The sequence below is a fragment of the Agelaius phoeniceus genome, chromosome 2, assembly GCF_051311805.1.
Source record: "Agelaius phoeniceus isolate bAgePho1 chromosome 2, bAgePho1.hap1, whole genome shotgun sequence".
Lineage (NCBI taxonomy): Eukaryota > Metazoa > Chordata > Aves > Passeriformes > Icteridae > Agelaius > Agelaius phoeniceus.
Window position 1 is genome coordinate 3,928,075 of NC_135266.1, and position 13,470 is coordinate 3,941,544.

Genomic DNA, 13,470 nt, shown 5'->3' on the forward strand with positions numbered 1-13,470 from the left:
ATGCAGAAATGTGAATGTGAGAATTCTCATCAGAGATGAGAATGCAGAATGTGGGCCTGAGAAGTGGTTCACAGCTGTAAGGGGAGATCATGGGCTTTCTATACCTTTAAGGTTTGATGCAGAAATTTCCTAGCATTTAGACTTCAGCCAATTCTTTTTCTTCTCTTCCAGTTCTACTCAGGGTAAATTACTCCCTTCACCTTGCCCTGAGCTTATGTCTCTCTAAGTCCCTGACTTGTGATCTGCTGCTGAATGGATTAAGGAGCTCAACTTGATGCTGTGAGGGGGAAAGAATAGAATAAAAAAATTTACAAAGATAACCAGGGGAAATTGTGTCCTGGATAGGGCAACGCTGGCTCAAGGGTGGTCCAGAAAAATTCAGATTTTCCTGTGTGCACACACAGGGCTGAGACAAGCCCTGCAGAGTGGTGTGGCTGGAAGGAGCTGCTGCTGTGGTTTCAGCCCCTGTCCCTGCTCCCTTGTCCCATGTGCCCAGCAGGGCTGTGATGGTCACTGGGACAGGATCTTGGCCAAGAGCACTGGTGCTCTGGGGAACGTGTCCACACCATAATGAGCCAGGTGACACCTGGCTCTGCAAGGCCAGATTGACCACAAACAGCCCTCAATCCCACCCCTTCCCAGTGCCCCAACTCCCCCTGTTTGCCATGAAAACCCCATCCAGCTGTGCTGGGCTCCAGGGCCAGGGAAGAGCAGCCTAAATCCCAAACCCACCCTGTGTGTTGCAAGCTGACCCCCCTGTGGGGTCACAAACACTCTTTTCCAGCTGCTCAGTCCCAAATTCCCCTCCAATGAAACCTGAAACGAGCTTCACGCTCCCTCTGGAGTGTTGTCTTGGCTCTCTTTGAAGTGACAGGAAAGCTGCAGAGCTATTTTTAGCAGCACCTCATCAATTCTGTGTTCCCGAGCGCGTTGGCTCCTCCACCTGAGGTGATTCTGCTTACAAATACTGGAGAGGGTTCACCTTCAGAGATGATATTTTAATTAGAAGTGCAAAGAGCTATGGCCCAACGTGTCGGAGACTAATGAAGGAGGTTTTGTGGCTGGTGGAGAGCAGCTTGCCAAGGTATCCATTCCCTCCTGTACTGTGTAAGATGAAAGGCAACTGAAGCTGTTGCCATTTTAAAAGGAAAATCTTATTAGAGCCCAGGCAAGGATATCAGAATAAAATGAATGGCTCCTGGTGCTTCTTCATCTATTTGTATGTAGGTTCAGGTGTGATTATGTAGTCTGCTATCAACTTTAATTAAGCTTTCCCTTTGCTGCTGACCTTGGGGCTTAAATATAATTTGTTCTATAGGAAGAACAGGTGGCACGAGCTCAGTGTTTTAAAGTTTAAATAGATTTAGGTTACATTTAATTTAAATTTCTTTATGGAAGCATGTAATTTTACTATTACTAATGCTGGAGCAATTACACAGAGGTGAGGAATCTGGTTCAGAGCAGAACCTTACAGCTCTCTAATGCTTCTATTCACGAGCAGAAATGTCCCTGCCTTGTGTTTTTTGGTAGAATTTTATTTGAATCCACCAGAGTCTCAGTGAGTTCCCACTTTTCCTGCACATCTCTGGCTCTCCAGGCAGACCAGAGGTGACAGTGGGACGTGCCCAGAGCTGGGAGGGCTCCAGCAGCCCTGCCCTCACCTGGGAATAAAGGTGAGGTCTTTAACATTGCCAGGTTATTTATTCTTTCCAATGAAACAGGAGTGCTTTTCTTGGGAGAGCTGGGAGCTGCTGGCCAGTCAGGCACTGCAGGCAGGGTGGCTGTTTGATTTCCAGCCTCTGGACAGACCCTTCTCCATCAGAGCTGAGCTGTCTGCACCTCAGGCTCCAGGATTTTTGGGAATGGTCTGCACTGAGACTTGTCCTGGCCGTGGGGAGCCCCTGGCCCCACTTTTGTGGTTTTACAGAAGCAGGGTGGTGGGTGCCAGAGGAAGGGGCACCAGGGGTGAGAGAGCTCAGCCTGGGGTGTGAGAGGGCCTGGGAGATGCCAGCAGAGAGGAGGGGAGGAAGATGTTCCCTAGGATCCAGAGGCAGCTGCACTGAGGTTCTTCAACCCTCTGAAAACTGAGGGCAGGATGGGCTGGGGAGAAAGGATGAGACCTGGAGGGTGTGGGAGGAGAGAGGATTGTCAAGCTGTTCGTGTGTTTTCTTCAGGGAAAATCTGCAGGATCAGCCATAGGCAGTGGAAAATGATGGCAATAAATGTTTCAATATGTGCTCGTTATTTCTGAGCCCCTGCTGCAAGGCTCTCTTCCCTCCCCACACCACCCAAAGCATCCAGTGCACTGCAAATAGCCCTGAAACTTCTGCTTTCCCTGGCAAAGTGTTGAATCAGGTGATTTTGCTACCCCACTGAGACTGGAGCCCCTAAAGAAAGCACACAGGAAAACTTTAGGTGCAAAGAAAAGGTGCAAAGATGTGGTTTGATTGAGCTTGGGCAATATTCCAAAATCATATTACTGCTGGGATGACAAGGTGCCTTAATGACAGCATTTCTTCAGGTTTCCCACCTTTTCTTGCCATTGTGTTGTGGATTTCTCTCACCATTATGTGCTATCTTTTTATGAAACACCTATCTTTCTCACTTCCAATTAAATAAGAGTCCAAAGGTTTGAGCTCTGGAGGAGGTGGGTTGTGCTTTCTGACAGGCTGAGAGGATGAAATATTGGTGATTCCAGTGTAGAAACAGGGACCTTGCCAATCTCTCTCAAAGCAGTTTTTTAGCTTAGGCACTGTGAGAAACTGGTGTTGGCATTACTGTCCCATGGGCAAGGGCAGGGATCATTTTCTCTCGTGCTCAGTCACAGAGATTTCAAAATCTTTCATGTGCACATATATCCTCTTAATAAAAAAAAATAATTTAAAGGGTCACAGGCTAGAAATTCTGAGTGTGTCCAGCAGCACCAGGACAAATACCTGAAAACACTTGGCAGGGACACAGGATTGCATTTTATGCTCAGGTGGCTGCTCCAACAGGAGGGAAATCTGTCCCTTCTCACTGTGTTCAGTCAGCTATGTCTCAGGGTCCTCCCTGTCACTTGTCCCCTTGCCCACCATCTGGCCCCAAAATCAGGTGCCTGTGAAGGGGAAATCCTTAATCTGGGAAGGCAGAGCCAGGAGGAGAGTGCTGCAAGGTGTGAAGCCCCCATGCCAAACTCTCCCATGCTGAATTCTCCCTGCTGGGAAGCTTTTGTCAACCCTGAAAAAAGTTATAGAGCGTTTTTTTGTCCATTCTAGCACCTTCTGTCCTGAAATCCTGAAAGCAATGAGCACACCAGTGAAAAAGGAGGAAAAAGGGAAAGTCCAGCCCCCTCCCCAGGGAGGTGCCCTGCAGGACCCCCCCAGCAGTGTCAGCAGGATGTGCTGGGCTCCTGCACTCCCTGCAAAGGCATTTTCATTCTGGGCAGGGAGGGGAGCTCTCCCCTGGGAGGCTCAGGCAAGCTCAGAGAAAATTAATGGTGAAAAGCACTCTCTTTTCCCTGCTGGAATGCTTCATAGTCAACCAAGAGAGCCCATTAAGCAACTGCTGTGACCTAAAATAACCTGACTAGCACTAAAACTATGAGCAGGCTGCATGGTTGGTTTTTTTTTTTTTTCTTCTTTTTACCTTTCCTTCCTTTTAAAATAAAGCTTCCTTCCCTGGGAGAGTTTTTCAGCCTGCTCAGGAAAATGTGCTGGCAGAGTTTGTGTGTCCAGCTGCCCCTTTTTCCCACTTCTTGGCTGTTCATATCTTCAGAATAAAACAGATACTCCCCCCAAAATAAAAACCCAAGCAAAAACCCAACCTGGCTGTGCTGCCAAAGTGAGTTTTGGGTATCAAAATCTGGAGGATTTTACCCCTAATCACCGAATTAATGGATTCAAGAAGAGGCCTCTTGCCCACCTGCAAGCCAGGGATGGGTAACATCCCTCCAGCTACCTGGGAAAATGGAAAATGGAAAATCTGGTTGCACAAAACTCCTCTGGACTCTCCTTTGTCCCAAATGGCAGCCCAGGGTGGTTTTGTTTGTTTTTCAACTGTGTTATTTGGTGGAGTAATACCTCACCTTACTCCAACCTCCTAATTCTTCTTAGCTATGGTACCAGTGCTGTGGAACTCACCTGGCTAAAACTAAATGACCAAAAGATAAACATTTAAACAGACAAAATTTCTTTGGTTCTGGATAGGAAAAGCAAATTTCAACCTGAAAACAAGGAGAGGGAAAAGCTCTGCTGAGTTAAACTGCAGTTGTGTTAATCAGACAATTTAAATGAAATGGTGATGGAATAAAGGATAAAAGGGTTCTTAGAAAAGGCAGGAGTGAGGGAGTTGCTAACTCACTTGAGACAAAAAGGGAGACTTAATTGCTAGCTGTGAGTCATTAAAGGGTTAGCTGAGGTTGGGTTTGAGGAAAAGTGTAATGTGAAAAGGAGTGAGTCTCTCTCAGGAGGTATGATTTCTAGGAGACAGAAGACAGGGACAAATTTTAGTTCTTAAATTCATCTTTTGAAGTAAAGTCCCCAATCGCCCTGGGGACCAAGATGGAGTCACAGTTTTGTGCAAGAAGGGCTCACACTGATACCTTGATGTTCTGATACCTTCAGGGCTTTCCTTTGGAGAGCTCCTGCTGATGCCAACTGCTGTTTTCACTTCTATGAATATTTTCCAAGAGGGCATTTGGTGCAATGGGGGAAGTGGTGAGCCCAGGGGTGCCCAGGGGGGCAAGAGGCCCCTGGCAGCTGGGCTGGATGAGGAATTGTGTGTGCAGCAGGAGCAGGGCAGAGATTGTCCCTCTGTGCTGGCTCTGAGAGCCCCTCCAGGGCTGGGCCCAGTTCTGCTCCTGCAGGAGAGCCCTGGAGGGGCTGGAGCGTGTCCAGGGCAGGGAACGGAGCTGGGCAGGGGCTGGAGCCCCAGGAGGGGCTGAGGGAGCTGGGCAGGGGCTGAGGCTGGAGCAAAGGAGGCTCAGGGGCCCTTGTGGCTCTGCACAAGTCCCTGCCAGGAGGGCACAGCCGGGGGGGTCGGGCTCTGCTCCCAGGGCACAGGGACAGGAGCAGAGGGAACGGCCTCAGGCTGGGCCAGGGCAGGCTCAGCTTGGACAGCAGCAGCAATTTGCCCATGGAAAGGGAGCTCAGGCCTTGGCAGGGGCTGCCCAGGGAGCTTTGCAGTGCCCAGCCCTGCAGGTGTCCCCTGCAGGTGGCACTGAGTGCTCTGGGCTGGGGACAAGGTGGGGATCAGGCACAGCTTGGCCAAGATGGGCTGGGAGGGCTTTTCCAACCTTAATGATTCCACAATTCTAAGCATATCAATGCCAGGATGCAGGCATGCAGGAGCCATGGATTTTGATGGTTCTCTTTCAGTGTTTAAAATGGTGCTGGCAGGGACACATCAGCTCTTTTCCTGTCACCTGGGTCCTGCAGCTCAGTGTATCCAGCAGGAGCTCAGCTGCTCCCAGCTGCCCTGATCCAAGAAAAGATCCCTCTGCCTGGACTGGATGGGAGTAGAACAGGTAGGCCCTGTGAGCCCCTGCCCCATGTTTATCTATCTGCTGGGAAGATGAAAAGCCAATAAAAGCCCTGAGCCAAGGGCACTGTGCTTGTGTGTCTTAGGCTGGAAATGGGGGTGTGTGTTCTATTCCCATCTGTCAGAGCTGGGGCAGTTCTCTGCTGTCCATGGGCAGTTTTTTCTTTCTCTCTCCCACAGCCAATCCTCCCTGCAGGAGATCTCTGCTGTCCATGGCCACTGAGTGTCCCTGCAGGGCTGATCCAATCCCATCATCCCATGGGGAGATGCTGCATTGCCCAGGGGAGGAGCCAAGCATTCCTACCTGGATCCAATCTGAGGTGCTGGCACAGCCCAGCAGCCTTTGCCCAGTGCATTGCCAGAGGAGCAGCTTCTGCTGCCCTGCATGGCCAGAGGGAGCCCAGGCCCATCTCCAGCAGCCCTGGAGCTGCAGAGGAAAACTCCCCCCTTGTGCAGGATCCCTGCTCCAGCAGAGCCACAGCTGGCACTGCAGGAGGGCTGAGCCCCCATGGGATGGGGCTGTGCCACCACCCTGACACACAGGGGGACAGGGACTGCTCTGACTCTGGCAGTGGTTTGTTTTCGTTTGTACTATTACATTTGTATTTTTAATTTTCCTATTAAAGAACTGTTATTCCTATTCCCGTATCTTCGCCTGAGAGCCCCTTAATTTCAAAACTATATTAATTCAGAGGGAGGGGGTTTACACGTTCCATTTGAGGGGAGGCTCCTGCCTTCCTCAGCAAACACCTGTCTGTTCAAACCAGGACATTGTGTTTACAGCTGCTCGCGCTGCAGATCCGCCGGGATGCGGGCACCGAGCCAGGCTCCCGCTGCTCCTGGCCTCCTGTGGGAAGCAGCAGCCCCGTTCCACTCTGATTTCAACCAGCAGGAGACTTGCAGTGGATTTATTTGAATATGAGCCCCCCAAAGGCATCCTCAGTTCATAAGGAGGATGGATATTAGCAGGCACGTTGAATACAGATGAGGAGGAAGTCTCATTAAGTCAAGGACGGTTGACACTTTTCCAGATCATCAGCCAAATGTAGATGTAGGGAGATGTTGGAATATTTCCAGTATCAGCAGGCACCAGGAGTTTAAAATGTGGCTGTTTCCTGCCTCCATTGCTGGTTCATTCTTGCCTGTCACTGAAGTTTTGATGGGCAGCCACAGGACCCATCACCCCTGTGCCTGAGGGAAGCCAAGAGCCACAGGAACAAATGCAGCAAACCTCAGTTTTGTCCAAAAGCTTTTCACCTTTTTGCAGAGGACAAGGAGGAAGCTTTGAATATAGAATATGAAAGTGTTTGGAGACTCAAAAGTCCTGAATGCTACTGAGGAAATCAATTTTTATTTCTACATGCAGTGCTAATGCCCCATCCACCTCAAGCTGAGCACAGCAGAAAGACTTTTGAGGGAATAAAATAGGACTGAATTGCCCCAAAATCTTCTATAAAAGTTTCATTTTCTGTGCTTTTTCAATGGGAAATAGTAAAAGAAATTTCTTTCTGCATGTTTTAATTAGGTTCTTATTAACACCATTTTTCTCTATGGCAAAAAGAAATGACACATCAAACTAAAGCAAATGAATAGCTTAATCTTTTTTTCATGGAATTGTTAAGCTTGGAAAAGACCTCCAAGATCATTGAGCCCAACCTTTGACTGAACACCCCCATATCAACTAAAACAGAGTGATAATAGATAGTTACTTCATTCTGTTTGGAAATACTTCATGGGTAATTCCTAACATTTCATTTTTAATTTCTGGTTTGGAGGCAAAGGGTTGGCTGTTGCTTTTTTTTTGTTGTTGTTTAGGTTTTTTTTTTTGGGGGGGGGGTTTGGTTTGATTTGTTTATTTTTTGGTGTACTTTAAAATTTTTTTTAATGATTTTTGAGCATATTGGTCAGACATGCAGACTAGATGGGGAATGATCCCTTAACTGAGTGACATCTCAGCAATCTGCAGGTCTAGGAGAAGTACATACCTTGAAGATGTCTTCATCTGGCCTCTTCTGTTCAGCTCTGCAGACCTTTAGCCCTTGGGCTTCACAAAGCTATGGGTGTAAGCACAACCTGGTTCATTCCAAGACACTTAAAGTACTTGGCTCACTTAGTGCCCTTTCAACAGCACAATCCCATTAAAAACAGCGACAAAACAACCACACATTGCTGCACTTTTGTGTTTTAGAACAATCTGAGTTGAGCACGGTGCAGAAATCTTTGCACTATCAGTGCCCCCAGCCACGGAAATCCTGGGGAGCTCCCACCCTGCCCCAGCACTCCGAGCTCTGCTGCTGCCAGAGCAGAGCTGGCACCTCCAGCCAGTGCTGAACAACGTTTTGGCACCAATTTGGGATGCTCTGCTCCGTGCTGCCTTGGCCAGGGCACACACGAGTGGCCAGGACGCACACAAGGAGGCACTCAGCGAGGCTTTTGTGTTAAAAACACCGACTTTGGTACTCAATCATTTATGCTCTGCATAAAACAAGCAATATCACTTCTCATGGAATCAGAGGATGCAACAAAGTAATACGAGCTGACAGCTCCCACGTAACAAGCTTTTTTTTCCTCTAGAGAAAGACCTGGAATAACTTTTTTTCCTCCCATTTTTCCTATTATGGGAAAAGTTGTTGGTTTTTTTCCACCCCGGTCCTTACGTAAGCAAAGAATTTCCATAAGAGCTGCTCCCAAATGGAATAAAGATCCATTTCTAAGGAGGAAGTAAAGTAACGTCAATGCATTTCTTGTGATCCAAAAAAATATTGAAGCTCAACCAAAGCCTGCTGGTGTGAAATGGAGCAAATGCTGAGAGTCCAGGGTGGGTTTGGTTCAGAGCACTCAGGGCTTGCACCCTTCTGCCTCTTTGCCCCATGGCAGAAAAAAAAGTGAATCCCAATTTTTTTCCAAAAAAGGTGACCCCTGAGTTCCTTTCCTTTTTTCCCAAGGCACAAGAAGACATTACTCAGAGGATGGCACTGACATGATTATCACCCTTTGGGAAAACCACAGCAAAAGGTGATGGAAGCAGACATCACAAATAAAGGCAGAAGACCCTTTTATTTCGCATAGACAAAATGCAAAGAGTGTCTCATTAAATTAATATTAAAAAAAACCCAAATCAATCTCCTCACTCCACTGACATCACTCATCCTAATTAACAACAAAAAAAAGAACAATCAAGGACCCATTTTCTAATTAAAAAAAAAAAAAGTGCAAACATGACAAAAGACTTTTCATTTTTCCAAATCAATGTTCCTGTTGAATTCACAAAGAGGGTGATTTTCTTTTTTTTTTTTTGTGATTTTTTTTTCCCTTTTAAATCTTGTCTGATGGAACTTCCAGTTAAAATGTTTTTGTTAAGTCTCCATGCACTTCGTAGAAAATCAGTAAAAACACAAACGCTTGTGAAGATCAGAAAACTGGACTCTTTTACCCAAAAATTCAGATGTCCAGTCAGATGAAGCTCACACTCAGACAGAAAAAAAGCAAGAGAGTCTTTGCACTGTCTGTCGTTCATATTATTATTTTTTTTTGTCAAATATTTTGGCAATCTTCTTCTTTAATTATAAATATTGGAATTCAATAAAAAAAAGGTAGCTTTCATTGGACTTTTTTTTGTTTGTTTGTTTGTTTTGTTTTGTTTTTCAGTGTAAATATTTACAGCCACTGTCCAGCCATGCTCTTTTCGTTATACCAGGGTGTAAGACTTTGCGTAGGGATTGTTTCCTTTCAAGTGGCCCCGGGAGTCCAGCAGGGATTCTTGGGAGCTGCTCATTTTTGCTTGAGCCTGTCCTAGCTCAGCTCCTTCTCGCTGAGGTAACGTTGCCACAGCACCAGGTTGCCATGACTGGACATCTCTCGTGGAGGATGTCTCCATGGGGATCGGCTCCAGCACGGTGGGACGCTTCAAGGTTCGGCTTTTCTGTGGCTCCAAGCAGGCTTGCCCCAAACCCAGGTCTCTGCTCGTGCCCTGCACGCCACGGTTCAATAAAAAGTCCATCCTAAGGTAGGGTGGCAAATGCATGAGATCACCTGGGGAGGCAAAAGGGAGAAGTGAGATTTTATTCTGTGTCGTGCGTTGCGCGGCGCTCGCCTGGCAGGAGCGACTTGAGGTGGTTTGGCTGCCAAAGGGGAGGATCTGTGATCAGAATTCACCATTGATAGACTATCTGAAAGCCTTTTACTGTGCTGTGATCCTACAGAATTGTGCAACAAATTCCTTCTGGGCATATCCACAAGAATTCGCTCTTAATATTTGCTTTCACAATGGAATGAGGAGTGCAGTGTTCTTTACATGCACTCACAGCATGAAGGAGGTAAAATGAAAAGACCAGGAGCTTTTTCTCAAGATCTGAAAAGGACTTTGTTTTCTTTTGTCAAAAATTTGGAAAATGTGGAGGCTTAGTAAATTACAGATTTTTATTTTCCATTTTAAATGGAAACCTTCACAATCCCAATTAACGAGCCCCAGTCTTGAGCAGAATGACTAAACTATTTAAAATGGATGCAAGAGTGTTAAGGCTGTAGTCTTCAAGAGATTTCTGAATAAAACAGAAACATTCTTGTCCTCATATAACAAAATTTAACTGTCCACCATCACCACTGTATTTAATTCACTAATAAGTTTTTACCACTGTGACCACCAAGATGCTGCTGGTTTTGTGGTAACAAAATGCACTGAGACTGGCACCTGAGCTCTTGCATCAACTTTCTGCTTTGTATTGTCAAGAAAACCTCTTATTCATTATTTCCCCCGACTCCTGGGCCTGTTAGGCATTCATGATGTTCCTTCAAGGAAATGAGAGGCAATCAGGCACATAATGACATTCCCTTCTAAAAATATTTGATAGTGTAACCTCACCTATGTATGAAAAAAAAGCACAGTTACAGGAGAATTCAGAACAGTATTTTCCTTTCTTTACAGATGTCTGCAGGTATGGAGCTGCTTTTTTATGGTTGATATCAAACCCAGAGCCTCATCTACAGATGGGATGCATCCTGAATGTTTAAAGCAGGAGACTCTTGGCACCACACCACCTGTGTAGCTCTCCATGAGCTATTTACAGCAGGAGAAATTAAGGCTGACCTGTGCCAGTGGCATAAACAACAGACCAGGAAAGCAGTTCTTCATCATAAAACTATGTATAACAATTTTGTTCTTTCTAGCCCAGCTAAAAGCTGTCCAATGACCTAAAATAAAACAGGTCCTCTGCTTTCCCACGTAAGTCAAGGCACTGCAAGTCTTAGCTAAAAGACCAACAGCATCTGCTCTATCTGTAATTCCAGGTCACAGACAGAGAGTTGCTGAGGAGTTGCATTTGGCCAGAATCCTTGTTTATTCCTATAGAAATCCCTCAGGCACAGTCTAACACCATATGATTTTTTCTGGATGCATCTCCAGCACAGGCTCACAGCACGTGGTGTTTTACCCCCATGGAGTAAGATGGGAGTATCTCAGGATGAGCCTGACACACACCGTGGAGTTGGAGGGAGAGGGGGAGGTTTGTCATGGTAATCACACTGATTGCCTCTTGAGAAATGGGTGGTGTTAACTTTAATGGGTTTTACTCCTTGGTTTGCCTGATTCTCCTGCAGTACCTTTCATGCCAAGCACAACTCTGCATGTCAGACCTGCTTCAGCTGAGACAGCAACGTTGCTGCTGCTGCTGCTGGGGTGAAGGACAGCAGGACATGGACGTGGCACTTGGTGCTATAGCCTGGTTGAGATTATGGGCATAGATTGGACTTGATGTTCTTAGAGGTCTCTTCCAACCTCATTATTCTGTGATTCTGTGATTCTGTGTGAGCAGGGAGGCACCAACTCACTGCACTTCTCCCCAGGCATTGAGCCAAGCTGCCTGTGGGCACATCCGTGCTGTCCAACACCTGCCCTGTCCCCTGGGCACCCAGACCCCCTGGTCACATCAGTTCTTCTGCTTCTGCATCCCCTTGTAGTGCAAGTCCTTCCAAAATGCAGTTTTTGGGTTGGTTTGCTCCAAAGAGGGAGCAAACCTGTGAGGGGAGGAGACAGCCAGGATGGGGAGTTCTTGTGTCACCTGCTCCCTGTGGCTGTGCCCTGTTCAGCACTGTGATATTCTGGAGAATTATGATCTGTTCCTACCCCACTCCTCCCCAGAGGGAGAGAGGTAGGAGTGTAGGAGTGAGAGGGATGCTCCCCACATCTCTCTGCCCTCTGTCCACTGGAGGTTTTGGGGAGCTTGGTTTGGCTCTCTCAGGGGTGGGGGTTTCACTGTCAGGGCCAGCAAAATGCACCTCTGAGATGGCAACAGCAGGAGTGAGAGCTTTGGGACTAATTCTAATGCCAAAGTGTTGACTTCCTTCTTGCCAGGAATGTTTAGAGACTCCTGGGGTCAAAAAGGGGGTTTCTCTCCCACTCCCATGCTCCACTGGGATCCCTCAGCCCCAGCAGAAAAGGAAAAATTTTCTATGTTGAACCCAGTCCTGGAGCACCTCTGCTGTGGAGATAGGAGGGGAGAGCTGGGGCTGTTCAGCCAGGAGAGGAGAGGGATCCAGGGAGACCTCAGAGCCCCTTCAAGTGCAAGGGGCTCCAAGACAGCTGGAGAGGGACCTGGGACAAGGACTTGGGGTGATAGGATAAGGAATAATGGCTTTAAACTGAAAGAGAGTAGGGTTAGATGGGATCCTGGCAACGAGGAATTGTTCCCTGGCAGGGTGGGCAGGGCTGGGATAGAATTCCATCCCTGGATCCCTGGCAGTGCCCAAGGCCAGGTTGGACACTGGGGCTGGGAGCAGCCTGGGACAATGGAAGGTGTCCCTGCCATGGCAGGGGTGGCACTGGATGATCTTTACCTTCCCTCCCAACCCAAACCCCTCCATGTTTCCATTTCCCACAACAATCGGCCTTTTCCCAAAGGTCTCTGTCACCCACCACTGCCTTGGAGGGGCTGCCACTGCCTTGTTAACACCACCCAGGACATTTCACACCTGCTCCCTCTTTCTGCTGCATTTTCTGCTTGTTTTTTGGTTGGCTTTCCAGGAAGGAGCTGGTGTGGAGCAGCAGCTGGAGCGTGGCTCACTGACAGCTCCCCGTGGGTCCCTCACGGAGCTGTTCCCGTGCCTTGGCACATTTGCTGCTTCTTGAGAGCCACGGGTATCAGTGGACTACAAAAAAGATGAGCACTGAACCTTACAGAGATGGAGGTTGGTTTTCAAGCTGCTGTCTAGACATTTCTCAAGTGTATTTAGGAGCTTGGAGCTATGTAAAAAAGATCTTTTTCCCCCCCTCTTTAAATCTACATAAGAAAGCATAGTCAATAATCTGTGTAAACAATACGCAGTCATTTTACTGCAATTTTCTAAATGTCTGGGGGCAAAGTTCCAGCAGGATTTCAGTAATGAGAAACCACAGAGTGTAACTTGTTCTCCAGAGCTGGGAACTCAAAGCACAGTCTCTGCCATGGCTTATGCAGAGCCCTCATTATTTGATGTGATGTACACATTTTCCCATCATGAAAAGCGTCACTGCTCCTTCTCATCTGCAAGGAGCATCCCTCCCTGCAACTGCTTATAAAACAGGGCACATTATTAAAATCACTGGCAAAGAAAAATTTTGAGAATGGAACTTTTTTCCTTCTGTGCCAGGGTTGAAACGGTGTTGCAGGATGAAAAAAAAAAGAAAAAAAAGAAAAAAAGTCTTTGATTTAGAAGAACTAATGGGTTTCTGACTTGAAAACACAATCTTTGAAATGTAACCACAGGGGTTCACCTTTGCCATTCCTACATCAATTCTGAAGGTATTTTTTGAGCAGAGAAAAAGGTTTCTTGCTGTATCTCTGGAGCTGCTTGGGAAGACTTTGGTTCTTATCCTCTGGACACAACAGTGTAGGCATTTTTTTGGTTTCTTGCTGTTCAGCTGAATGATGTTTTTTTGGGCAAAACATGATGAAGTTTCAGGATGGTTCATTGCCT

The 13,470-nt window shown here is 47.1% G+C and overlaps 1 protein-coding gene across 1 annotated transcript in view; it reads right to left on the reverse strand.

Moving 5' to 3' along the window:
* Window positions 1-8,558: 8,558 nt before the first annotated feature.
* DSCAM (DS cell adhesion molecule) overlaps window positions 8,559-13,470 on the reverse strand; it is a 471,885-nt gene continuing 466,973 nt past the window's right edge. Inside the window, exon 33 of the mRNA XM_077170965.1 lies at window positions 8,559-9,552. Coding sequence (XP_077027080.1) covers window positions 9,209-9,552 — 344 coding nt within the window. The 3' untranslated portion in view covers window positions 8,559-9,208. The remainder of the gene's footprint in view (window positions 9,553-13,470) is intronic.